The following is a 26,137-nucleotide window of genomic DNA, read 5'->3' on the forward strand; positions in this document are numbered from 1 at the left end:
AGAGGTGAGGAGGATTCTGGGAAGTCACATGACAGCACTCATCTCTATTAATAAACGCAGACGTGACCGGAGAGGTGAGGAGGATTCTGGGAGGTCACATGACATCACTCTTATCTCTATTAATAACACACAAACCTGACCGGAGAGGTGAGGAGGATTCTGGGAGTCTAACATGATATTCCTATTGGTTCCTCAATACAGAGATTTCCTCTTCTGAAGTCAGGTGATCATATGACCATCACAGTGCCTCCATGTGACTCCCTAAACCCTGAGAAACACAACATGCAGAAGATTCTAGAAGTCACCAAGAAGATGATGGAGCTGCTGACAGGAGAGGTGAGCGGTGCCGGGAATTCTGGGACATTCTCCAGTAACAGACAAGGGATGTGTCTGGATGGTGACTGTATCATTGTGTGTGTCAGGTTCCTATAAGGTGTCAGGGTGTCACTGTCTATTTCTCCATGGAGGAGTGGGAGTATTTAGAAGGACACAAGGATCTCTACAAGGACGTCATGATGGACAATCAGCCGCCCCTCACATCACCGGGTAAGAGGAGACTTTATTGTAAAGGAGAGAGCAGTACGGAGGATCCACCTAGATCCCCCATCATCTGATAAACACATAGAAACAATGGATTCAGTCAGTGTGTGTGTTTCCTACAGATGGATCCAGTCATGGGAACCCACCAGAGAGATGTCCCCGTCCTCTGTATTCCCGGGATTCCACACAGGAAGGTCACACCATCCCTCAATATTACAAGGTTAGTGGGATGGAGAATCTAGAACATGGACTTGTAAAGATGATGTGTGGATTGTTATGTGACCTGTGTTTGTGGTCAATACCGCAACACGGGATAGGAAATGGACAGTTTCAGGATGGCATGCGGTATTTAGGGGAAATGTACCGACATATCACATGTGATCTGCTTCTGTGAAGGGAGACAATGTGTGGATTTTGTGTGTGATGTCACAATCATAAATCTTACATTTTACAGATGATATTTTCTCTCATTTCCTCAACAACCAGTAAACAAGGAGCGGACGGCCGACAGGTTCTCCGCTGATGGCTGTGATAGGTCTGGTATGAATTTTGAGGGGAACCCCGATGCCAAAATTATAAAAATAATGGCGTGGGGTCCCCTCCAAAATCAATACCAGACCCTTAGTGAGAGCCCACCTTCCTCCTGAACCATACCAGGCCACATATCCTCAACATGAGGTGGGTGCTTCAGGGCAGGGGCGCTCTGCCTCCCCAAAAACACCTTGTCCCCATGTCGATGGGGACAAGGGTCCTTCCCCACAACCCTGGGCAGTGGGTGTGGATGAGGGGCTTATTGGAATCTAGAAGCCACCTTTAACAAGGAGGCCCCCAGATCCCGGCCCCCCACAATGTGATTGAGTATAGAGTACATAGTATCCCTATTCATTCACCAAAAAAAAATTGTAGTTTAAGAAAACATTGGAAGTAATTTTTCACAAAACAAAAATAAAGAAAAATGTCCCCCTGATGTAGATCCATTGATGATCCAATCACAATACTCGCTGTCATCGCTGACTGGAAGAAAAAACAAAGCTCCCCTCCTGCCATCTGACAGCTCCGCCGCCTCCCAATTCTAAATAAACTAAGGACCTGTGACATCACTGGGTGGCCTTGCCCGCTTGTGACATCATCAATACAACATGCCCCGGTCAGTGACATCACCAATACAACATGCCCCGGTCAGTGACGTCACCAATACATCATGCCCCGGTCAGTGACGTCACCAATACATCATGCCCCGGTCAGTGACGTCACCAATACATCATGCCCCGGTCAGTGACGTCACCAATACAACATGCCCCGGTCAGTGACATCACCAATACAACATGCCCTGGTCAGTGATGTCACCAATACAACATGCCCCGGTCAGTGACATCACCAATACAACATGCCCCGGTCAGTGACGTCACCGAGTGGCACCGTCCCCTAGTATATTTAGTGGCAGGAGGCAGCAGAGCTGTCAGACAGAGGGGAGTCTTCATTGGGAGCGGAGCTTTTCTTTCCGAGTCAGCGGTGACAGCGAGCATCGTGATTGATGATGGATCTACACCGGGGGGGACATTTTGCTTTAGTTTTGCTTTTTTAATAAAGGACTTGTCAAATACTGCCTGCTGTCTATTTAACAGAATACTTTTTGGGGTGAATAATTAGGGGTACCATGTACACCATACTCATTCACATGGGGTGAGGGATCTGAGGACCCCTTGTTATATTTTGTAAGTCCTCTGCCTGCAAACCCCCACAGCCACTAGCCTGGGTTGTGGGGAAAAATCGCTTGTCCCCATCAACATGGACAAGGTGCTCTGGGGGAGCAAAGCCCCCCTGCCCCAGAGCATCCACTGCATGTTAAGGGCATGTGGCCTGGTATGTTTCAGGATGGGGGGTCGCTTGCTCATCACCCCCATTCCTGACCTGCTGGGCTGCATGCTCAGATAGGGGTCTGGTATGTATTTCTTTCATTTTGGCAAGGGGTCCCCCTCAAAATCCATACTAGACCCCCCAAAGGGGGGGACCCCACGCCATTTTCTTAATATTTCATTGCCGGTAATTCTTTTTTTCAGATTTATCGGTTGGTTAGGACACAGCGGCCGCTCGCTCCCTAACAACCATGTTGTTTACTGGTTGTTAAGGATGCCAGCGGCCGCCCACTCTTTACCAAGCAGTACACATTTCCTGAATGCCGCATGTCTCCACCACTAATTAATGACCGCATGCATTTCATTCTTTATTTCCTTCTGTGAATGTAACGCCTGTTCATGCGGTATTTACTGAGCGTGTTCAGTGTTTGTGGTCAATACCGCAACACGGGATAGGAAATGGACAGTTTCAGGATGGCATGCGGTATTTAGGGGAAATGTACCCACATATCACATGTGATCTGCTTCTGTGAAGGGAGACAATGTGTGGATTTTGTGTGTGATGTCACAATCATAAATCTTACATTTTACAGATGATATTTTCTCTCATTTCCTTAATTTAGAGTGGAGATCCAATCGATATAGAATTTGAGGTGAAAGCAGAAGAAGAAGAGGCGTATGTGAGGGATGATCAGCAGTCTATGGAGGAGGATGGAATAACGGGGACATTTATAGAGGAGGACACTCCTACAGAGATCAGCACAGGTGGGTCATGAACACTAAATCCATTCCTCCACCCATACTGCTCACTGATTGGTCCAGAGTAGGGCGGGGACTGGGTGATATCAGCCTGTAATCCCCTGGTCACTTTCCTGAGCTGTGTTCCCCGTCCTGTATTCCTGGATTTCTCTCGGATAATCTTCCTTCTCTGTGCTGCAGACACAATTTATGTCTCTAGACTGGATTTATGGAGGTTCTGGGGTTCAGCTGGCAGAAAAATTTTCATTTTCACCATAGGTGTAGCTCTACCTAGGCCCCTGGGACATGTATATTGGGTCTTCTAACCCTTATCATGGGGCTAACAGGATCTCTGACAGAACATTTCTCCCAGGGTTCCTTGCTCTGTTATCTGCTGGCTGTGCCGGGTGGAGGGATATGTCTGTAGTGTCTCAGACCCAAGTCACTGAGTGCAGTCTCAGGAGATGGGAGGCAAGCTACTCTTTAAGGACCTTTAATTACTGAATACCAATATTATGAGTCCTGACCCCTGCGCTATATACTCTGTGTTGTACATTACATACTCCTGACCCCTGCACTATATACTCTTAGTTGTACATTACATACTCCTGACCTCTGCACTATATACTCTATGTTGTACATTACATACTCCTGACCCCTGCACTGTATACTCTGTTATACATTACATACTCCTGACTGACGCACTATATACTCTGTTGTACATTACATACTCCTGACCCCTGCACTATATACTCTATGTTGTACAATACATACTCCTGACCCCTGCACTATATACTCTATGTTGTACAATACATACTCCTGACCCCCGCACTATATACTCTATGTTGTACATTACATACTCCTGACCCCTGCACTATATACTCTATGTTGTACATTACATACTCCTGACCCCTGCACTGTATACTCTATGTTGTACATTACATACTCCTGACCCCTGCACTATATACTCTATGTTATACATTACATACTCCTGACCCCTGCACTATATACTCTATGTTGTACATTACATACTCCTGACCCCCGCACTATATACTCTATGTTGTACATTACATCCTCCTGGCCCCTGCACTATATACTCTATGTTGTACATTACATACTCCTGACTTCTTCTCTCCCCACTGCTATATATACACATAATATGTATTCTCTTTAGCTCCCATTTCCTACCAGCTGGACATTTTATATCAGATGATGTGATTGGAGCACAGACATTTACATGGTGGTAATAATGTGATAACATCCTCCAACTTTGGACCCCTAAACAGAAAGTGATAATGAGGGAGGAGTCAATACCCCAATGATGGTGGTCTTCAGGATCAGTCCAGTTTTCATCTTGGTTGTTCTCCCCCCATCCTCACTCTCTGACCTCTGGTGGGGCTCAGCCCCGCTGTTCTTCATGACTAAATCATGGACTAAATAAGGAAGTGCAGTACTTCTTGTGTTGGGAAGATGGCGATGAGTGATAGAGGGGGTGGGGACCCTCGTCCTATAATCCCCTCATCACTGTCCCTCCTATAAAAGACAGTTCTGGTTGTTTCCTCACTCTCTGACTAAGGTCCATGAATAAAGAAATGACCTGGTAGGATATCAGAGGAGCCATTTCCTAGTTCCCTTGTGGGTGGAATTGTAAGCTCCTCAGAGACCAAGCTGCCTGATGTGGGCGGAGTCCTGGTTTGGGGGAACCAATCAGCTCCTGTCTAGTAATCCTCTTTGTCTTTGTATTTTAGTCCATGGCCGGGAGATGAGGAAAACCTCCGAGGATTGTCTCACTTTGTCTCCAGACTGGAAAGTAGAAGATGAGGACATCATACAGTATAGTCCAGGAGAAAACCCGGCTCCCTCCAATGTCCATCCGGCACCACCCAGTGTAGATGGACCATCGGATTCCTCCTATCCTGAGGAACCTCAGACTGTGCGGGACCGGGCCGGCCTTCCAACAGAGAAGAGGTTCTCCTGTACTGAGTGCGGGAAGAGGTTCCATTCTACATACCATCTTAATGTGCATAATAGAACTCACACGGGGGAAAAGCCATATTCCTGTCCTGAGTGTGGGAAATGTTTCCGTTTGAAACGGCATCTTAATGAGCATAAAGTAACTCACACAGGAGAGAAGCCGTATTCCTGTCCTGAGTGCCAGAAATGTTTTTCACATATGTCCAATCTTTACAGACATCAGAGATCTCACACGGGGGAGAAGCCATTTTCCTGTCCTGAGTGCGGGAAATGTTTTTTACTGAAGTCCCATCTTTGCACACATCAGAGATCTCACACGGGGGAGAAGCCATATTCCTGTCCTGAGTGCGGGAAATGTTTTTCAATGAAGTCCCATCTTTACACACACCAGAGATCTCACACACGGGAGAAGCCGTATTCCTGTCCTGAGTGTGGAAAATGTTTTTCAGACAAGTCCAATCTTTACACACATCAGAGATCTCACACAGGGGAGAAGACGTATTCCTGTTCCGAGTGCGGGAAATGTTTTTTTACAGAAGTCCCATCTTTGTACACATCAGAGATCTCACACAGGGGAGAAGCCGTATTCCTGTCCTGAGTGCGGGAAATGTTTTTCAGTAAAGTCCCATCTTTACACACACCAGAGATCTCACACGGGGGAGAAGCCATATTCCTGTCCTGAGTGCGGGAAATGTTTTTCAGAGAAGTGCAGTCTTTACACACATCAAAGATCTCACACAGGGGAGAAGCCATATTCCTGTCCTGAGTGTAGAAAATGTTTTTCAGATAAGTCCAATTTTTACAGACATCAGAGATCTCACACGAGGAGAAGCCACTTTCCTTTCCTGAGTGAGGGAAATGTTCCACACTGAAGTCCTGTCTTCCTGTACATCAGGGATCCCACACAACCCTGGAGGTGTATTAGTGCCTTGAGTGCGGGAAATGTATTCTAGATGAATGTTGCTGGACATCCCAGCTCTCATGTGGGGAAGAAGCACACCCTGATATACACCTCAGATATACTCCATGGCTGATCTTCATCATGGAATAAACAGTTCATAAGGAGATCAGAGGTCCCCAAAGACATGGATGAAGTGTGGGACCGGGTTGGCCATTGATAGCAGGAGAAGAATAAAAATGGAGTCCTGCCCTGTGATTGGCTGAGTACATTTTGTGATGGGAGATTTCACAAACACTTAGAGGTCTGTTTAAAAATAAATATTTCTACCTCCTGTATACCGGACACTTCCACCCCCTTCCTGCCCAGGCCGACTGGTAACTATTAGCGCTCTCACACTTTGAATGACAATTACACCGTCATGCAACATTGTACCCAAATTATATTTTTGTAATTTTTTCACACAAATAGATATTTCTTTTGGTGGTATTTAAACACCACTTTTTACCATTTTTCTTGTTTTTACAAATAAATTGTCTTTCCTTATAAATGCAGACAAAGGTGTATTCTGCGCCATTTCTTGGGTACAATAACCCCAATCAGTGTCTATGATTCAGTGTGTAGGAGAGTTATAGAGTCTACAAACTATGGGATAGATGTCTGAAAATCCATCATGTCTGATGACGGCAGATCTCATTTCTGAGGATCAAAAACACCAGAACGGTACAAATTGTCAGAACTTTATCTGTGAGGAAATAATCCGTATACAATTCATGGAAACAGGCGGGATCTGGAATGAAGGAGATTCCCTACTAATTCTCACAAAGTAACCGACATCCCAGTTCTGTATTTGTGATAATTGGAAGACAAAATAAAACGCAATAATGTGCAAAAATATATATTTATTAATAATATAAATCAGTACAAAATGGGGATGAAATATAATAGGTGATTGAAAGGAATGATTTTCTTTTCCCCTCAGAGACCCCCGGTCTGTGGAGAGATTCCTGGTTTATCAGCAGAATTCTGGGAACACCCCTTGAACACGGAAATAACGGCAGCTTATGTTCAGAGATGTTCAAAGTTTATTAGACATTAATAAGATTATATAGACTACAGATAATAATAAGGGGGGGGAGCGAGTTTCAAAACTGTAACTTGTAACTTTCCATCATGAGCTGACTACATGAAACATGACATATATATTTCTTGGTACAAATTGTTTTGGCTAACTTTCTGGAAAAACAGCCAGACAAAGACATTGTCAGGGTCATGTTAGCTTCTGTTGATACATCCTTGAACAACCAAAAACAGTTTCATTAAACTTCTAATATATCTGCAAAAAGCTAACTTAATACTTAAAATGGCGTACATAATACAAAATGGAAGTTATCTATATCCTTTCAATCCCCTCTGAGATCATGAACATGATCTCAATTCTTTACATAGCCAGATAACCTTCATTTGTATTTTGCAGCTTTGTAGCTCTAGCAATGCAATATAATAAGCATTTAAAACATAGATATAAAGATAAAACAAAAAACAATATCATGACTATGCTTACAGCGATACCTTTCATCCATGAAAAGACGGAACCAAATCCTGATCCTAGCCAATCAAAAGGAGTCCATCCATCTTTTCCTATAGCTCTAGCTTCTTCCATCAAACCATCTACCTGTTCCCTGTGTTGCTTTATTATTTCATAATAATCTGGAACAGTCATTGTGGTATTATATATCCAAGTACAACATTCAGAATCCTCTGTCATCTCACACAGACCTGTCAGAGCAGCACTCATGCTTTCAATAGCTAATTCTTGCATCTCCAGCTGTTTTCTAATAGCTCTGGTCTCAGAGTTAGTTGGTGTTTTGGGTATGTACTGGCTTTTACCTGGTGTTCCTTCTGGTCTATAGCTGCCATGATTGGCACTAATTGGGCTACATAGCACCAGCCCTGGACATTACTCGGTATCCAAGGGTAACAGATCTTACCACAACAGATATAGATATTGTTTCCCAAGGAGATCGGCAATTTTTGTATTGCAGAGCAAAATTCAGGGGTGACAACAAGTGTAAAATAAAAAAGAAGTTTTCCAAACATAGTTTTCCCCACATTATCTTGTATCCCTTCTAAACTTTCATTCAGGGCTCTACCATTTACTTGCCAGAGTTTCACAGAAGAAGTTCCATCCCTCCTTCCAGGATCAGATATATTTATTATGGACTGAGAGCACATTCCCTTTCCCTTGTGGGAAGTATTCCCCAGTCTAAAACACCAATCGGGGAGTTGAGTGACTCCCAGAGTTGGAAAAGATATGGCGGCATTAGAAGTAATATTGGTCAAACCAATACTTACATTCCCTGTTATTAACAAAAATATTTTGACTGGAGCGACCAGAAGAGGAATTTCCTATGTGCTCGGATGTAACTTACTACAGATCCAACATTTATCAGAACCTGACTTTTGAGCATAAGCAGATTTAAACTGCATCATCAACATTTTCCTGAAAAAAGATTGTTGTCTTCAAAACTTTCTTTTTGACTTTCTTTCACTTTTGGTTATCTGGGTCCTTGACCACAGATACCTTTTATTAGGCCCAAGTCCTCAGGGTGATAAATACAGTTAGTTATGATCCATACTGGCAGGAAAAAGAGCACAGTCAGTGTGCCCAATAGGACCCAGAGTTTCAAAGCACCATGAGGGGCAGTAAAAAATTTCATCTTCAGGGCCTTTTTCACTTACTTCACCCACTCTTCGAGGATTTTTCTCTCATACTTCACCTCCTTTTTCCATCTCATGTTTCTCAGGTGTTTGGTTCACCTTCTTCACTCGACTAGCATGGATCCAGGACTGGAAATTCTCCACCAGAACAGCCGTTCTGGTAACCGCTATCACCGTAGTAGGTGGTCCAAAGGGGTAGCCTTGCTTCTTGTCTTTAGCGAGTTGGCGGACCACTACGACATCTCCCACTTGGAAAAGGTGTGTTGGTTCCTGAAAAGATAAAGGAGAGGTGCGAGAAACATTTCTTTCAACCTTATCTAAAGTCTGAATCAGTTTTCTCACATATTCTTGTTGTACCAGGTCAAGGTCCCCTCTTTCTAACATAAGTGGCTGTCTAGCCCAAGGAGTGGGGAACGGTCTTCCCATTAATATTTCAAAAGGAGATAACCCTGTAGTCTTACTAGGTGTCATTCTTACCTCTGCTAGAATTGCAGGTAACATCCTCTTCCAGTGGGTGTAGGTTCCTCCAGTGGCCTTCCTCAACTTATCCTTAATTGTCCTGTTCATCCTTTCTACTATACCCCAACTTTGAGGATGATAGGGAATATGACATTTCCAATCTAAGTACTTTTACCAGGTCTTGGCATACCTTGGCCACAATGGCTGGTCCGTTATCAGAATTTATCTGCAGCGGACATCCCCATCTGGGTATTATCTCCTGTGTAAGAATTCTGACTACAGTTTGTGGGTCTTCTTTATTAGTGACAAATGCTTCCACCCATCTGCTGAACATATCCACCATTACCAACAAAAACTCTTGCCTCTGTCCTGTTTTTGGCATGTGGGTAAAATCTATTTGTAAATGGGTGAAAGGTGTAGTTGGGTACACTAGATGCTGGTGTTGTGATTTCTTTGGGTTCTGTGGATTGTTCCTTATACATGTAATGCACCTGGAAACATATTCTTTCACCAACCTAGATAAGCCTGTAATGTAAAAATCCTGCAATAATGTTTCACATGTTGTTTTCCATCCTCTATGTCCTAGACCGTGGTACTGTGCAATGAACAGTGGGGCACTTGACATGGGAATGCATGGTTTCCCCTCTAAGCACACTAGGCCAGAAGCTGGATCTAGTTGAGCTCCAGAACCATTCCAGTCTGCTAGATCGATTTTTGTAGCAAATGTTTGTAAATCTGCATACATCTGGTCATGTGGGGTGGTTGTGATGCCTGAAGTGGGCATAGACATCTGTTCACTGGCCACCTGTTGTAATGCGGCTTCCTTTGCTACCTTATCTGCTAATGCATTTCCTTTGGCAATATGATCTCTGCGATTTGTATGTGACCTGCAATGTAGAATGGCTAATGTTTTAGGTAACTGTATGGCTTTGAGTAGATCAGATATCAAAGAAGAGTGAGATATGGTTTTGCCATCAGCAGCAATGAATCCTCTTCTCTCCCAAATGACCCCAAAATCATGTACAGCACCATGGGCGTACTTGGAGTCTGTGTAAATGGTGACATCCTGTCCTGCAAATAATTGACATGCTCTTGTAAGGGCAATCAGTTGGGCTGACTGATATGGGATTGGCTTTGCCTCGAGTATTTTGTCAGGAAGTTGCACAATGGCATATCCTGCATGGTAAGTATTATCATTTGGCCTAGAGCATGAGCCATCTACAAACACATCTGGGGCCCCATCAAGAGCCACAGCTGACATGTCGGACCTAGGGGAAGTGTCTTGCTGTATGTGGGTTATACAATTGTGTTCTGGTGCCACTTCATCCTGTTCCCCCTTTAGCCCCAATAGGGCATTCAAAATTGGAGCAGGACCTGAATTTGCTGAAGAATATTTAATAATCAAGTTGGGATCAGATAGAAGAATCACTTCATATCCGCTCAACCTTTGTGCTGACATGTGTTGAGTGTGTATGTTTTTCAGTAGTAAGGACACTTGATGTGTGGTGTGTAGGGTAGTTTCATGTCCCAATGTGAAAGAAATAGCCATCTCCACCACCATCACGCAGGATGCAACAGCTCTCAGACAAGCAGGCATGCCCTGAACCTGAGTTGGCACTACTTTGGAAAAAAAAGCTACAGGGCGGAGCTTGCCTCCATGTTCCTGAGCCAGGACCCCCGCCATGGTTGTACAATTTTCCCCCGCATACAGATGAAACATTTTCTTATAGTCAGGTAGTCCAAGACCAGGGGCCGTTACCATAGCATTCTTCAGGTACACAAAGGCATCAACCATTTCATTTGACCATGTGAGAATGTCAGGTGATTCTGAAAGTGTGGCAGACCTCAGAGTGTGATCATAGAATGAACAATCAGGTATCCATTGGCGGCAGTAACCAATCATACCAAGAAAAGTTAGCATGTCCTTTTTTGTTTGTGGGCGGGGCAGACCCACGAGAGCCGCAGCTCTTTTGTGACTGACATTCCTCTCACCATGACTTAGAGTAACACCAAGGGATTCAACCTGTTTTTGGCACCATTGCAGTTTCTTTTTAGATGCTTTGTGACCATTCCCTGACACCCATTGTAACAGAGACCAACTATCTGTATCCTGTTTCTAAAAATCTTTCCACTAGAGGAGCAATCCCTTCCTCCTTCTCTGGCGTCAATTTGTATTGCCTCTGTTTGTAGGGCAATGCCCCTTCCTTGAGTGTGACTGTGTATGGTGTACATGAAATTAATCCTACATCCATAGAATTTGTGGCCCAAACTGGATGTGTATCAGGAGGGGGTGTAATGTGTGAGGGATGACTGTCATCATTGAAATAGGTGGGTATAATGGGTACTTTGGAGGATCTGGCAACAATACCTCTTTCTGATGTTACTCTCAGAGAAATCCCTAAAATTCCCATAAAATCTCTCCCTCTCTCGGGAATGGGTCTGTACTTCCCATGGCTTCTGTCCAACCTGCCCTACAATCCACCCAGGGATTTATTAAATAATAGTCTGTTCCACATACTCTGTCCACATACCGTATTTTTCGCTCCATAAGACGCACTTTTTTCCCCCCAAAAAAAGGGGGAAAATGTCAGTGCGTCTTATGGAGCGAATATAGAGCGGCCGGTCCGGTATTTCCACCGCCGCCGTGTCAGAATACCGGGTCGGCCGCTCAGCTCTGCAGCGGGACCTTATCTGTTCCTCTATCCAGCGGCGCGCTGTCTTCCCGGCTTCTGTAGTGAGGGCGCTGGGCTTGACAGCCGGGTGCCAAGTGCGCATGCGCGAGAAGCGATGCGCTTTGTGAATGGTAAGGCGGCACCTGGGACACATGACAGGTCCCAGAAGCCGCCGGACCAATCACAAAGCGCAGCGCTTCTCGCTCATGCGCACTGGGCACCCGGCTGTCAAGCCGAGCCACCCACACTACAGAAGCCGGGAAGACAGCGCGCGGCTAGATACAGGAACAGGTAAGGTCAAACAACTCCGCGGCAGTAAGAGCGGGTACCTGTCAAATTCAGGTATCCGCTCCCCCCCTCCCCAAAAGGTCAGCAGTCATGTCCTGTACTGTCCGCAGTCTCTGGTCATCCCTGTACTGTGTCCACAGTCTCTGGTCATCCCTGTGCTGTCCGCAGTCTCTGGACATCTCCTGTACTGTCTGCAGTCTCTGGTCATCCCTGTACTGTGTCCGCAGTCTCTGGTCATCCCTGTGCTGTCCGCAGTCTCTGGTCATCTCCTGTACTGTGTCCGCGGTCTCCTCCTGTACCGTGTCCGCGGTCTCTGGTCATCTCCTGTACCGTGTCCGCGGTCTCTGGTCATCTCCTGTACCGTGTCCGCGGTCTCTGGTCATCTCCTGTACCGTGTCTGCGGTCTCTGGTCATCTCCTGTACCGTGTCCGCGGTCTCTGGTCATCTCCTGTACCGTGTCCGCGGTCTCTGGTCATCTCCTGTACCATGTCCGCGGTCTCTGGTCATCTCTTGTGCCGTCTCCGCAGTCTCTGGTCATACCCTGCACTGTCTGCAGTCTCTGGTCATCTCCTGTACTGTCTCCGCAGTCTCTGGTCATCTCCTGTAATATGTCTGCAGTCTCTGGTCATCTCCTGTACTGTCTCCGCAGTCTCTGGTCATCTCCTGTAATATGTCCGCAGTCTCTGGTCATCTCCTGTACTATGTCTGCAGTCCATTAGTTCAGAATATTTTTTTTCCTGTTTTCAGCCTCTAAAACCTAGGTGCGTCTTATGGTCAGGTGCGTCTTATGGAGTGAAAAACACGGTAATCCTTACAATTTTCTCCCTTTTCCAGGGGACCTGGTGGGTAACTACCTCCTTGACCCATATTTAGACAGTGGATAAGATTCTTACCTTATAATCTTATTTTGTTCCACACAATTATCTTATACTTCTATGCAACAGAAAGAAAAAGCAAAAGACAGATAAACCAGAATCTGCTCCACAGACTTATTAACCTTTTGATGACTTCCCAAAAGTTATCTCTTCACTGTTCTACCAGAGGACAGTGTGTTCTACCAAAGAACAATCTGTGTTTACCAAAAACACTCTTTTTTTTTATAGTGCACTATTTTGTAACTCTACCGAAGAGTTAAGTCTTCTTACCAAAAGCAGCTACAGGTTATCACGGGTCTATATAGACAATACAGAATGATTCAAGACCTTCCCTCAACACAGGGCAAGAAAGAGCTTTTAGTCATAAAAAGACAAAAGGTTTACTTACCAAGTGAGGTGGGTGGTCATCCCGGACGAGCCCCCAGCTGAAAGGATGATTTTCTTATCCCCTCAGAGACCCCCGGTCTGTGGAGAGATTCCTGGTTTATCAGCAGAATTCTGGGAACACCCCTTGAACACGGAAATAACGGCAGCTTATGTTCAGAGATGTTGAAAGTTTATTAGACATTACTAAGATTATATAGGATACAGAAATAATAAGGGGGGGGGAGCGAGTTCTAAAACTGTAATTGTAAGTTTCCATCATGAGCTGACTACATGAAACATGACATATACATTTCTTGGTATAAATTGTTTTTGCTAGCTTTCTGAGAAATAGCCGGGCAAAGACATTGTCAGGGTCGTGTTATCTTTTGTTGATACATCCTTCAGCAAACTAAAACAGTTCCATTAAACTTCTAATATATCTGCAAAAAGCTAACTTAATACTTAAAATGACGTACATCAACACAATGGAGGTTCTCTAGATCCTTTCAACATGGAGATCAGAGGAGCCATTTCCTAGTTCCCTTGAGGGTGGAATTGTAAGCTCCTCAGACCAAGCTGCCTGATGTGGGCAGAGTCCTGGTTTGGGGGAACCAATCAGCTCCTGTCTAGTAATCCTCTTTGTCTTTGTATTTTAGTCCATGGCCGGGAGATGAGGAAAACCTTCGAGGATTGTCTCACTTTGTCTCCAGACTGGAAAGTAGAAGATGAGGACATCACACAGTATAGTTCAGGAGAAAACCCGGCTCCCTCCAATGTCTATCCGGCACCACCCAGTGTAGATGGACCATCGGATTCCTCGTATCCTGAGGAACCTCAGACTGTGCGGGACCGGGCCGGCCTTCCAACAGGGAAGAGCTTCTCCTGGTCTGAGTGCGGGAAGGGTTTCTGTTCTAAATCCAAACTTACTATGCATAAAAGATCTCACACGGGGGAGAAACTGTATTCCTGTTCTGAATGCGGGAAATGTTTTGTAGAAATGTCAGATCTTGTCATACATCAGAGATCTCACACGGGGGAGAAGCCATATTCCGTTCCTGAGTGTTGGAAATGTTTTTCAGTGAAGTCTAATCTTTATAAACATCAGAGATTGCACACGGGGGAGAAGCCATTATCCTGTCCTGAGTGCAGGAAATGTTTTTCACAGAAGTCCTATCTTTACACACATCAGAGATCTCACATGGGGGAGAAGCCATATCCCTGTCCTGAGTGCGGGAAATGTTTTTCAGACAATTCCCATCTTTACAGACATCAGAGGCTGCACACGGGGGAGAAGCCGCATTTCTGTCCTGAGTGTGGGAAATCTTTTTCAGTGAAGTCACATCTTTATACACATCAAATTTCTCACACGGGGGGGGGAAGGCATATTCTTGTCCTGAGTGCGGAAAATCTTTTTCAGGGAAGTCCCATCTTGACACACATCAGAGACTGCACACAGGAGAGAAGCCTTATTCCTGTTCTGAATGTGGGAAATGTTTTTCTGATAAGTCCAATCTTTACAAACATCAGAGATTACACATGGGGGAGAAGTCGTATATCTGCCCTGAGTGTGGGAAATGTTTTTCAGTGAAGTCCAATCTTAAGAGACATCAGAGATCTCACACAAGGGAGAAGCCACTTTCCTGCCCTGAGTGAGGGAAATGTTCCTCATTAAAGTCTTGTCTTCCTGTACATCAGGGGTCCCGCACAACCCTGGAGGTGTATTAGTGCCTTGAGTGCGGGAAATGTCTTCTAGATGAATGTTGCTGGACATCCCAGCTCTCATGTTGGGAAGAAGCACCCCCTGATATACACCTCAGATATACTCCATGGCTGATCTTCATCATGGAAGAAACAGTTCATAAGGAGATCAGAGGTCACCAAAGACATGGATGAAGTGTGAGACCGGGTTTTCCATTGATGGCAGGAGAAGAATATAAATGGAGTCCTGACCTGTCATTGGCTGAGTACATTTTGTGGTGGGAGATTTCACAAACAATTAAAGGTCTATTTTTGAACAAATTATTAGACAAATGTGAGTAGCATGTGTCCAGCTGTGATGAATATCGGTTGTATTGTATTCATCCAGTGATGACATTAAGTATCATAGGAATTCGCTCATCTAGAAACTGAAAGCAGTTATTTTTTAAATCATTATAAACGATTTGACCAACTCAGTAAACAGTCTAATAGCATTTGTGTTTTACCCCCATTCCCAGAGATGGAACGTACACAGCCATCACCAGGGGAATTGCTGGGAAAATCTGTTATGAAGAGAACCCTAAATGTCAGGAGACTTTCATTTAAGGAGTGGAAGTACACTATATTGCCCCAAGTATTGGGCCCGCCCTCCAATCATGTGATTCAGGTGTTCCAATCCCCTCCAATTATTGGATTCAGGTGTTCCAATCCCCTCCAATCGTGTGATTCATGTGCTCCAATCCCCTCCATGACCACAAGTGTATACAATCAAGCCCCTAGGTGAAAGGATCTAGAGAACCTCCATTGTGTTGATGTACGCCATTTTAAGTATTAAGTTAGCTTTTTGCAGATATATTAGAAGTTTAATGAAACTGTTTTAGTTGTTCAAGGATGTATCAACAATGATAACATGACTCTGACAATGTCTTTGCCCGGCTATTTCTCAGAAAGCTAGCAAAAACAATTTGTACCAAGAAATGTATATGTCATGTTTCATGTAGTCAGCTCATGATGGAAACTTACAATTACAGTTTTAGAACTCGCTCCCCCCCCCCCTTATTATTTCTGTATCCTATATAATCTTAGTAATGTCTAATAAACTTTGAACATCTCTGAACATAAGCTGTCGTTATTTCCGTGTTCAAGGGGTGTTCCCAGAAACCAGGAATCTCTCCACAGACCGGGGGTCTCTGAGGGGATAAAGAAAATCATCCTTTCAGCTGGAGGCTCGGCCCGGGATGACCACCCACCTCACTTGGTAAGTAAACCTTTTGTCTTTTATGACTAAAAGCTCTTTCTTGCCCTGTGTTGAGGGAAGGTTTTGAATCATTCTGTATTGTCTATATAGACCCGTGATAACCTGTAGCTGCTTTTGGTAAGCAGACTTTACTCTTTGGTAGAGTTACAAAATAGTGCACTATATATATATATATATATATATATATAAAAAAAGAGTGTTTTTGGTAAACACAGATTGTTCTTTGGTAGAACAGTGAAGAAGTTATCAAAAGGTTAATAAGTCTGTGGAGCAGATTCTGGTTTATCTGTCTTTTGCTTTTTCTTTCTGTTGCATAGAAGTATAAGATAATTTGTTGTGTGGAACAAAATAAGATTTTAAAAAGGTAAGATAATCTTATCCACTGTCTAAATATGGGTCAAGGAGGTAGTTACCCACCAGGCCCCCGAGAAAAGGGAGAAAATTGTAAGGATTATGTTACTAGAGTTTGTGGAATGGATTATTTAATAAATCCCTGGGTGGATTGTAGGGCAGGCTGGACAGAAGCCATGGGAAGTACAGACCCATTCCAGAGAGAGGGAGAGATTTTATGGGAGTTTTAGGGATTTCTCTGAGAGTAACATCAGAAGGAGGTATTGTTGCCAGATCCTCCAAAGTACCCATTATACCCACCTATTTCAATGATGAGAGTCATCCCTCACACATTACACCCCCTCCTGATACACATCCAGTTTGGGCCACAAATTCTATGGATGTAGGATTAATTTCATGTACACCGTACACAGTCACACTCAAGGAAGGGGCATTGCCCTACAAACAGAGGCAATACAAATTGTCGCCAGAGAAGGAGGAAGGGATTGCTCCTCTAGTGGAAAGATTTTTAGAGACGGGTATTTTAGAAGAAATGGTTTCTCCTTATAACACACCTATCAATCCTGTTAAGAAGCCGGATGGCTCTTACAGGTTTGTACAAGATTTGAGGGCCATAAATAATTTGGTGGTTCCATTAGCCCCAATAATGCCTGACGTGCCATCACTCCTCACCTCCATTCCATCTGATGCAGAATATTTTACAGTGATTGATTTAACAAATGCATTTTTTTCGGTCCCTGTGGACCACCAGACGAGGGCGCTATTTGTATTTATATTCCAAAATCGCCAGATGACCTGGTGTAGAATGCCCAGGGTTTTGTAGATTCGCCTGCAGTCTACTCACTTTCCCAGACCACACTGAGGTCCTGGACCCCTCCCAATGGTTCGGTCCTCATTATATATGTGGATGACCTATTGATTTGTAGTCCAAGTCAGGTGGCCAGTCAGAAGGATAGTTGGTCTCTGTTAGAATGGTTGTCAGGGAATGGTCACAAAGCATCAAAAAGAAACTGCAATGGTGCCAAAAAAAGGTTGAATACCTTGGTTTTACTCTAAGTCATGGTGAGAGGAATGTCAGTCACAAAAGAGCTGCGGCTCTCGTGGGTCTGCCCCGCCCACAAACAAAAAAGGACATGCTAACTTTTCTTGGTATGATTGGTTACTGCCGCCAATGGATACCTGATTGTTCATTCTATGATCACACTCTGAGGTCTGCCACACTTTCAGAATCACCTGACATTCTCACATGGTCAAATGAAATGGTTGATGCCTTTGTGTACCTGAAGAATGCTATGGTAACGGCCCCTGGTCTTGGACTACCTGACTATAAGAAAATGTTTTATCTGTATGCGGGGGAAAATTGTACAACCATGGCGGGGGTCCTGGCTCAGGAACATGGAGGCAAGCTCCGCCCTGCAGCTTTTTTTTCCCAAAGTAGTGCCAACTCAGGTTCAGGGCATGCCTGCTTGTCTGAGAGCTGTTGCATCCTGCGTGATGGTGGTGGAAATGGCTATTTCTTTCACATTGGGACATGAAACTACCCTACACACCACACATCAAGTGTCCTTACTACTGAAAAACATACACACTCAACACGTCAGCACAAAGGTTGAGCGGATATGAAGTGATTCTTCTATCTGATCCCAACTTGATTATTAAATATTCTTCAGTAAATTCAGGTCCTGCTCCAATTTTGAATGCCCTATTGGGGCTAAAGGGGGAACAGGATGAAGTGGTACCAGAACACAATTGTATAACCCACATACAGCAAGACACTTCCCCTAGGTCCGACATGTCAGCTGTGGCTCTTGATGGGGCCCCAGATGTGTTTGTAGATGGCTCATGCTCTAGGCCAAATGATAATACTTACCATGCAGGAGATGCCATTGTGCAACTTCCTGACAAAATACTCGAGGCAAAGCCAATCCCATATCAGTCAGCCCAAGCAGCCCAACTGATTGCCCTTACAAGAGCATGTCAATTATTTGCAGGACAGGATGTCACCATTTACACAGACTCCAAGTACGCCCATGGTGCTGTACACGATTTTGGGGTCATTTGGGAGAGAAGAGGATTCATTGCTGCTGATGGCAAAACCATATCCCACTCTTCCTTGATATCTGATCTACTCAAAGCCATACTTACCAAAAACATTAGCCATTCTCCATTGCAGGGCACATACAAATCGCAGAGATCATATTGCCAAAGGAAATGCATTAGCAGATAAGGAAGCAAAGGAAGCTGCATTACAACAGGTGGCCAGTGAGCAGATGCCTATGCCCACTTCAGGCGTTACAACTACCCCACATGACCAGATGTATGCAGATTTACAAACATTTGCTACAAAAATCGATCTAGCAGACTGGAATGGTTCTGGAGCACAACTAGATCCAGCTTCTGGTCTAGTGTGCTTAGAGGGGAAACCATGCATTCCCATGTCAAGTGCCCCATTGTTCATTGCACAGTACCATGGTCTAGGACAGGGGTGGGCAAACCTTTTGACTTGAGGGCCGCAATGGGTTCATATATTGGACCCGGGGGCCGGACCAAGAGTAGATGAATGATGTGTATGTGTCATCCATAGTAAGTATAGTAATATTCCCCCATAGTAAGCATAGTAATTAATCCCCCATATAGTAATTCATCCCCCATAGTAATTAATCCCCCACATAGTAATTCATCCCCCATATAGTAATTCATCCCCCATAGAGTAATTCATCCCCCATACAGTAATTCATCCCCCATACAGTAATTCATCCCCCCTATAGTAATTCATCCCCCATATTAAGTCCCCAAGTCCCCTCTGTGTCAATTCACTTACCTTTGCTCCGCGCGTTCCTCTCGCCGTGTTCCCGCGCCATTCTGGTGTAGCATGAAAATCTGTCTCCTATGAGGATCTGTCCCCCTCGACGTATCTGCACATGTGCCAGTTTCAGGCATTAGCAGCCGATCGGCGATCTCAGGCACATGCGCAGATATGTCGAGGGGGACAGATCCTCATAGGAGACAGATCTTCATGCTACACCGGTCTTCAGGGCGGACTGTGAGAGGAGCCTAGCTCCCCTCACGTTCTCCGCGGGCCGGATTAAAAGGTCCGCCGGGCCGTATACGGCCCGCGGGCCATAGTTTGCCCATTGCTGGTCTAGGACATAGAGGATGGGAATTGACATGTGAAACATTATTGCAGGATTATTACATTACAGGCTTATCTAGGTTGGTGAAAGAATATGTTTCCAGGTGCATTACATGTATAAGGAACAATCCACAGAACCCAAAGAAATCACAACACCAGCATCTAGTGTACCCAACTACACCTTTCACCCATTTACAAATAGATTTTACCCACATGCCAAAAACAGGACAGAGGCAAGAGTTTTTGTTGGTAATGGTGGATATGTTCAGCAGATGGGTGGAAGCATTTGTCACTAATGAAGAAGACGCACAGACTGGAGTCAGAATTCTTACACAGGAGATAATACCCAGATGGGGATGTCCGCTGCAGATAAATTCTGATAACGGACCAGCCTTTGTGGCCAAGGTATGCCAAGACCTGGTAAAAGTACTTAGATTGGAAATGTCATATTCCCTATCATCCTCAAAGTTGGGGTATAGTAGAAAGGATGAACAGGACAATTAAGGATGAGTTGAGGAAGGCCACTGGAGGAACCTATACCCACTGGAAGAAGATGTCACCTGCAATTCTAGCAGAGGTAAGAATGACACCTAATAAGACTACAGGGTTATCTCCTTTTGAAATATTAATGGGAAGACCGTTCCCCACTCCTTGGGCTAGACAGCCACTTATGTTAGAAAGAGGGGACCTTGACCTGGTACAACAAGAATATGTGAGAAAATTGATTCAGACTTTAGATCAGATTGAAAGAAATGTTGCTCACACCTCTCCTTTATCTTTTCAGGTATCAACACACCTTTTCCAAGTGGGAGATGTCGTAGTGGTCCGCCAACTCGCTAAAGACAAGAAGCAAGACTACCCCTTTGGACCACCTACTACAGTGATAGCGGTTACCAGAACAGCTGTTCTGGTGGAGAATTCCCAGTCCTGGATCCATGCTAGTCGAGTGAAGGTGAACCAAACACCTGAGAAACACAAGATAGAAAAAAGGAGGTGAAGTACAAGTGGAAAATCCTCGAAGAGCGGGTGAAATCAGTGAAAAAGACCCTGAAGATGACATTCCTTACTGACCCTCATGGTGCTTTGAAGATCTGGGTCCTATTGGGCACACTGACTGCTCTTTTTCCTGCCAGTATGGATCATAACTAACTGTATTTATCACCCTGAGGACTTGGGCCTAATAAAAAAAAAAAAAAAAAGGAGGTATCTGTGGTCAAGTACTAGATTTATATTCAAATATTTTATTGAAGAAATTTTCAACAAACAAGTTATCACAACATGTGAAACAAATATGAAATGAGACATGTTCACAATAAAATGCATTATCAGGATAATAAACACACATTAGAGGAAGCGGGTTCCCACTAGCTGGGAACGATGTAGCAGGGCCTCAGATACTTGAGAGGTATGCTCAGCTCATTGTGAACATTATATGGTTGAACATATGATAAACCATAGAGGGGAGAGAGGCTAGAAGGGAGGGAGGGGAGCACCAGTCAGATGCGTCGGCACTAGTATGGTGATATGTTATTATAGTTGTCATTTAACAGAGCAGTTAGGGTCTTGAAGCCACCGAGACCATTGAAAACAGAATTTGTGATATGAGAGATTTTGGATTGCTGTTCTCTTTTCCATCTCACAATGGAGATTAAGCTCAGCAATGAGGGTTGAGAGCGAGGGGGATGTGGTGGATTTCCATAATTTAGTAATATTGCTTTTTGCCACTGCCAATGTGTGGATTATAATAGTACGAGAGTCTGAGCGAAAATTTTCTATTCCTATGTGAAGGAGAGCTAAAGCTGGGTTTGGAGTCGTTGGAACTTCAGATATGGAGGAGATCAATTGGAATACTCTATTCCAATACGATGTGAGAGATTTACATGACCAAAGTATATGGAGAGTCGTTTCTATTTCTCCGCATTGTCTCCAGCACTTGGGCGAGTGTTGGGTGTAGTAAAGGTTGAGTTTAACAGGTGTTAGATACCACTGATGTAAGGTTTTCATGTATGCTTCCCAGTGGGAGTTACATTTGGATGCTTTGTATGTGGTATTGAAGGTTTTCGCCCAAGTGTATGGAGAAAACGGTTGATGGAGGATTTTTTCCCAGTTAGTCAGGGAAGTGGTATGGATATCAAACTGAGTGTTATTTATAATCGTATAAAAGGTTGCGATTCCCTTCTTAGGATAAGGTGTTCTTTGAAAGAAGAGGTATGCCGTGGAGGGGATTGTTAGTTCTAAAGATAAATCAAGTTTGCGTATGGAGTGGGCAATTCTCATGTATGTGAAGTTTTCATTGTCAGGGAGGTGGAATTTTTCTTGGAGGTTAGCAAAGGATTTTGGCCTATGATCTATGTATAAGTCTCGAATATGAGCTATACCTCGATTTTCCCATTGTGTCAGGTTTAAGGAGGGAATGATGAGGTGTAGTGTAGAAATTGGAGTAGGGATTTTTGTTGTTTCTTTGTCTGGGTAATTTAAGGATAAGAGGTCGGTCCAGGCCTGTAAGGAGGCTTTTATACATGGATGTTTAGATAAAGGAAGAGTTTGGGTATTTAGAGGAAGGAACAATAATTTGTCAGGAGTATGTGGGAGATGTAAAGGAATTTCCAAGTGGGTCCACAATTTATCCTTGGTAGGATGCCACCAAAAGAAGAGCTGGTCTAGGAGCGTGGCGTTGTAGTAAGATTTTAAGTGTGGAAGACCAGCTCCTCCCCTGGAGGGAGGCCTTATTAGTAGATTTGTCGTGCATCTAGGTATTTGTTTGTTCCACATAAAATTTGTTTAGTATCGCTTGGAGCTTAGAAAAAAAAGGAGTTAGGAACTGGAATAGGAAGAGTACGGAAAATGTAAAGTATTTTAGGTAATATGCACATTTTTAGGGTTGCTTTTCTACCCATTGTCGATAATGTTGGTGTGTGTAGTTGTTTAAGTTCCTGTGGAATGGAGTCAAGTAGTAGTTTGTGGTTAGCTTTGTATAATTGGTTAGTTGAGGGTGTGAGCTTTATTCCCAGGTATGGAATGCTGTGTAGTTCCCATGTGAAGGGGAAATGTTTGATCAGCATATTTTGGATCTTAGGAGGAGTGTATAGGTTTAAAATGGAGGATTTTGGTTCATTGAGCTTATAGTAGGAGACTTCTGAGTAGTTGTGGAGGTGCATGCATATCGTTTGAAGTGATTTGTAGGGATTAGTAACCATTAGGATGATATCGTCTGCAAAAAGGCTAATTTTGTGGTACGTTTTGGAGTGAGTAATACCCGTGAATGCTGGGTCATCCCTGAGTTTAGAAGCCAAGGGTTCAATTAATAGAGTGAAAATTATGGGAGAAAGGGGGCAGCCTTGTCTGGTGCCATTAGAAATTTGGAAGGGTTTTGAGAGCGTACCATTAGTTAGAACTGTAGCAGATGGTTTGGAGTAGAGGGCGAGTATTGCCGATAGCACCCAATCTGTAAGACCAAATTTTTGAAGTGTAAGTTTCATAAAAAGCCAATGGATTCTATCAAATGCTTTTTCATCATCTAAAGATAAGAGTAATGAGGGTTGTTTGGTGGCTTCAAGTTTGTAGAGGAGGGATATTATTCTTCTAGTAGCGTCTGGAGCTTGTCTTCTGGGGATAAATCCCACCTGGTCAGGGTGGATTAGTGTGGGGAGGTAAGGAAGTAATCTTTGGGCAATTATTTTGGCATACAACTTCATGTCCGTATTTAACAAAGAAATCGGTCTATAGTTTTGTACCAATTGGGGATCTTTGGTTTAGGGATGGTTGTAATTACTGATTGTAGCATTTCAGAGGGGAATATCCCTGTAGAGGCAACATGGTTAAATAATTCAGATAAATGCGGTGTGAGGTTGGGTGCCATTATTTTAAAGAATTTGTTGGTAAAACTGTCATTTCCTGGGGATTTGTTTAGGGGTAGCGTTTTTATATTATGATCTATTTCTGCGGGGCAGATTGGTATCGATAGCGAGGTAAGTTGGGATGCTGAGAGACGTAAGTTGGTATTGTCTAGAAATTTTTGAATGGTAATGGTGGGTTGGGTTGGGTTGTGTCAAGATCATCCTTGAGGTTGTATAGTGTGTGGTAATATGTCGCAAAGGCGTCGGATATGTCTCGTGGGTTTGTAAGTAGTGCGTGTGTAGATGGGTGCTTAAATCGTGGCTATCTTAGGATTTAAGCCGCTTTTGTTTAATCATTTTTGATAGGCGTGCATTCGCTTTATTACCGAGCGCGTAGAATTTGGATTTAGTTCTCTGTAGGTTAAGGTCGTATTCGTGTAACAGAAGTATTCGCAATTTGTTTCTGTCAGAGGCCAGGGTTGCGGCTATGGCGGCATTTGGGTTTGTTTTGTTAATTTTTTCATTTTGTTTAATAGAGGATAGAATTTGATCGATTTGATAGGACCTTTGTTTTTTGATGCAGAAGTTTAATTGTATGAGGATACCTCTCATGTAAGCCTTATAGATGGGCCAGATCGTGCTTATAGGCATGTTAGGAGTTGTGTTGGTTTAAAAAAATAGGTTATGAGCTTCTAAAATATGATTTTGGTGTTCTGGGTTCTTCAGGATTGCAGAGTTTAGTCTCCAAATAGGCGGGATTGCCGAACGTTGGTTTTTGTCTACTGAAATGTGGATTGGAGCATGGTCTGACCACGTTATTGCGCCAATTTTGGATGATGATATATGTTGCAGTGTCCATTTGTCCGTAAGGAAAAATTTGATTCTGGAGTATGAAAGGTGCGGAGGGGAGTAGTAGGTGTAGTCCTTCTCATTGCTATGTTGGCATCTCCAGATGTCGTAGAGGTCATGGTTATGTAGGAATTGGTTGAAGGCCTGTTTAGGCGATCTTTTATTAAAGGATGAATCCAGATGTGGGTTGCCAATAATATTGAAGTCTCCTCCGATGATAATTCTGCCTTGTTTTAGTGAAGAGATAGTGTTGTAGAGCTTGTTATAGAATTTCAACTGGTTTTTGTTGGGACCATAGACATTCACCAAAGTGTAGAGGCTGTTATTCAGTTGGCATATTAGAATGTGGTAGCGACCTTGAGGGTCAATGGTTTCTGATATGTGTCGGAACTGGATAGAGTCTTTTATGGCTGTAATGACCCAGTTTTTTTTTTTTAAGTTAGTGGCCATGAAGATGTTTGGGAAACTATGGAGGGGAAATTTGGGTATCTTGTTTGTAGCGAAGTGGGATTCTTGAATAAAGAGGATGTCGGTCTGAAACTTTCTAGTTTCTTTTTGGAGCATCGATCTCTTGAATGGAGAGTTTAAGCCACGGACATTAAGGGATGTGATGTTGATCATTGTGTAGGTCTTTGAGTGCTAAGCGAAATGTTTGAAGTGATATTTGAAAGGATATGAGGTTGTGCAAGCGTATCCATGTGAGGGAGGAGGTAATCACATGTGGGAAAGCGGTTTAGGTTCAGTTGCTGGATTAAGGTGGAGTTTCCATGACAGTTCATCGTAGATCCGTAGGTGTTAAGGCGGGATTGAGTGACTGGTGGTGGTGCCAAGGAAGGAGGTTAGAGGAAAAAAAGGAAGGGGGTAAAAAAAAGACTTGCATAAAATGCAAGTGGTCTGAGTAGCTTGAGTTGCTACTTCAGATGTGGGGGTTCGAACAGGCTTTGGCCATAAAGAAGGTCAAGCCAAACTATTTCTGGTAACATATAACTTCTATAACTTGGCCGATCGCCAGAGATTATTGAGGGGAAACGACATCTTTGAGGTGTTATGTTGATGTTATAGCGGGGGTGAGCAGTGACAGGCTTAATCAGCTTCCATATTCTGAGAATGAGTAGGTGCGTTTTGTAGTGTGTCTTCAGGGATTATTTTCCAGGTTTTAAGCAGGTCCAGGCCCGCTTCGAGATTTGATGGTGAAGGCTTTACCGTGTTTTATGGTTAGTTTCGTGGGGAATCCCCATTGCTATGCTATACCATGGTTCCTCAAGGCTTTAGTAATGGTAATCATCTTTTTGCGGTTAAGTAGCGTGGTCTTCGAGAGGTCCGTGAATAACCGGATATTTGCATGTGACTGTGGTAGTGTAGATGTATTTCTGGCCGCCAACATCATTTTATCTTTTATGTGGTAGAAATGGATCCGGGCTAAGACATCCCTAGGAATGGAAGCTGATAGGAATGATGGTTTAGGTAGACGGTGGGCTCGGTCAATGGCCAGTTCCAGATCAGAGATGGATGGTATGAGGAATTTTATATATTGTTGTATATAGGATAGTAATGCTTCATTAGTGACGCTTTCAGGTATACCCCTAAACTTGATATTGTTACGCCTTGAACGATCTTCTAGGTCG

At 43.8% G+C, this 26,137-nt stretch overlaps 2 protein-coding genes across 2 annotated transcripts in view; both read left to right on the forward strand.

Moving 5' to 3' along the window:
* The window catches only part of LOC149443548 (uncharacterized), a 99,575-nt gene that overhangs the window by 32,370 nt on the left and 41,068 nt on the right, over positions 1-26,137 (forward strand). The window lies entirely within an intron of this gene.
* On the forward strand, positions 210-25,100 carry LOC149443549 (zinc finger protein 667-like). Its single transcript, XM_089655556.1, has 5 exons — positions 210-336; positions 423-546; positions 663-760; positions 5,584-5,632; positions 24,952-25,100. Exons 1-5 carry the CDS (start codon positions 232-234, stop codon positions 25,098-25,100), a joined length of 525 nt encoding a protein of 174 aa, XP_089511682.1. The 5' UTR covers positions 210-231.

This window comes from Staurois parvus, unplaced genomic scaffold, assembly GCF_062004578.1.
Source record: "Staurois parvus isolate SC_StPar_1 unplaced genomic scaffold, SC_StPar_1.0 ptg000849l, whole genome shotgun sequence".
In the NCBI taxonomy this organism is placed as follows: domain Eukaryota; kingdom Metazoa; phylum Chordata; class Amphibia; order Anura; family Ranidae; genus Staurois; species Staurois parvus.

Excerpts from the sequence above, each read along its gene's own strand:
- LOC149443549 (XM_089655556.1), top strand. The coding sequence starts at position 232 with ATGACCATCACAGTGCCTCCATGTGACTCCCTAAACCCTGAGAAACAC. Across the intron at positions 337-422 it reads TGGAGCTGCTGACAGGAGAG|GTTCCTATAAGGTGTCAGGG; the intron begins GTGAGCGGTGCC and ends TGTGTGTGTCAG. Across the intron at positions 547-662 it reads GCCGCCCCTCACATCACCGG|ATGGATCCAGTCATGGGAAC; the intron begins GTAAGAGGAGAC and ends TGTTTCCTACAG.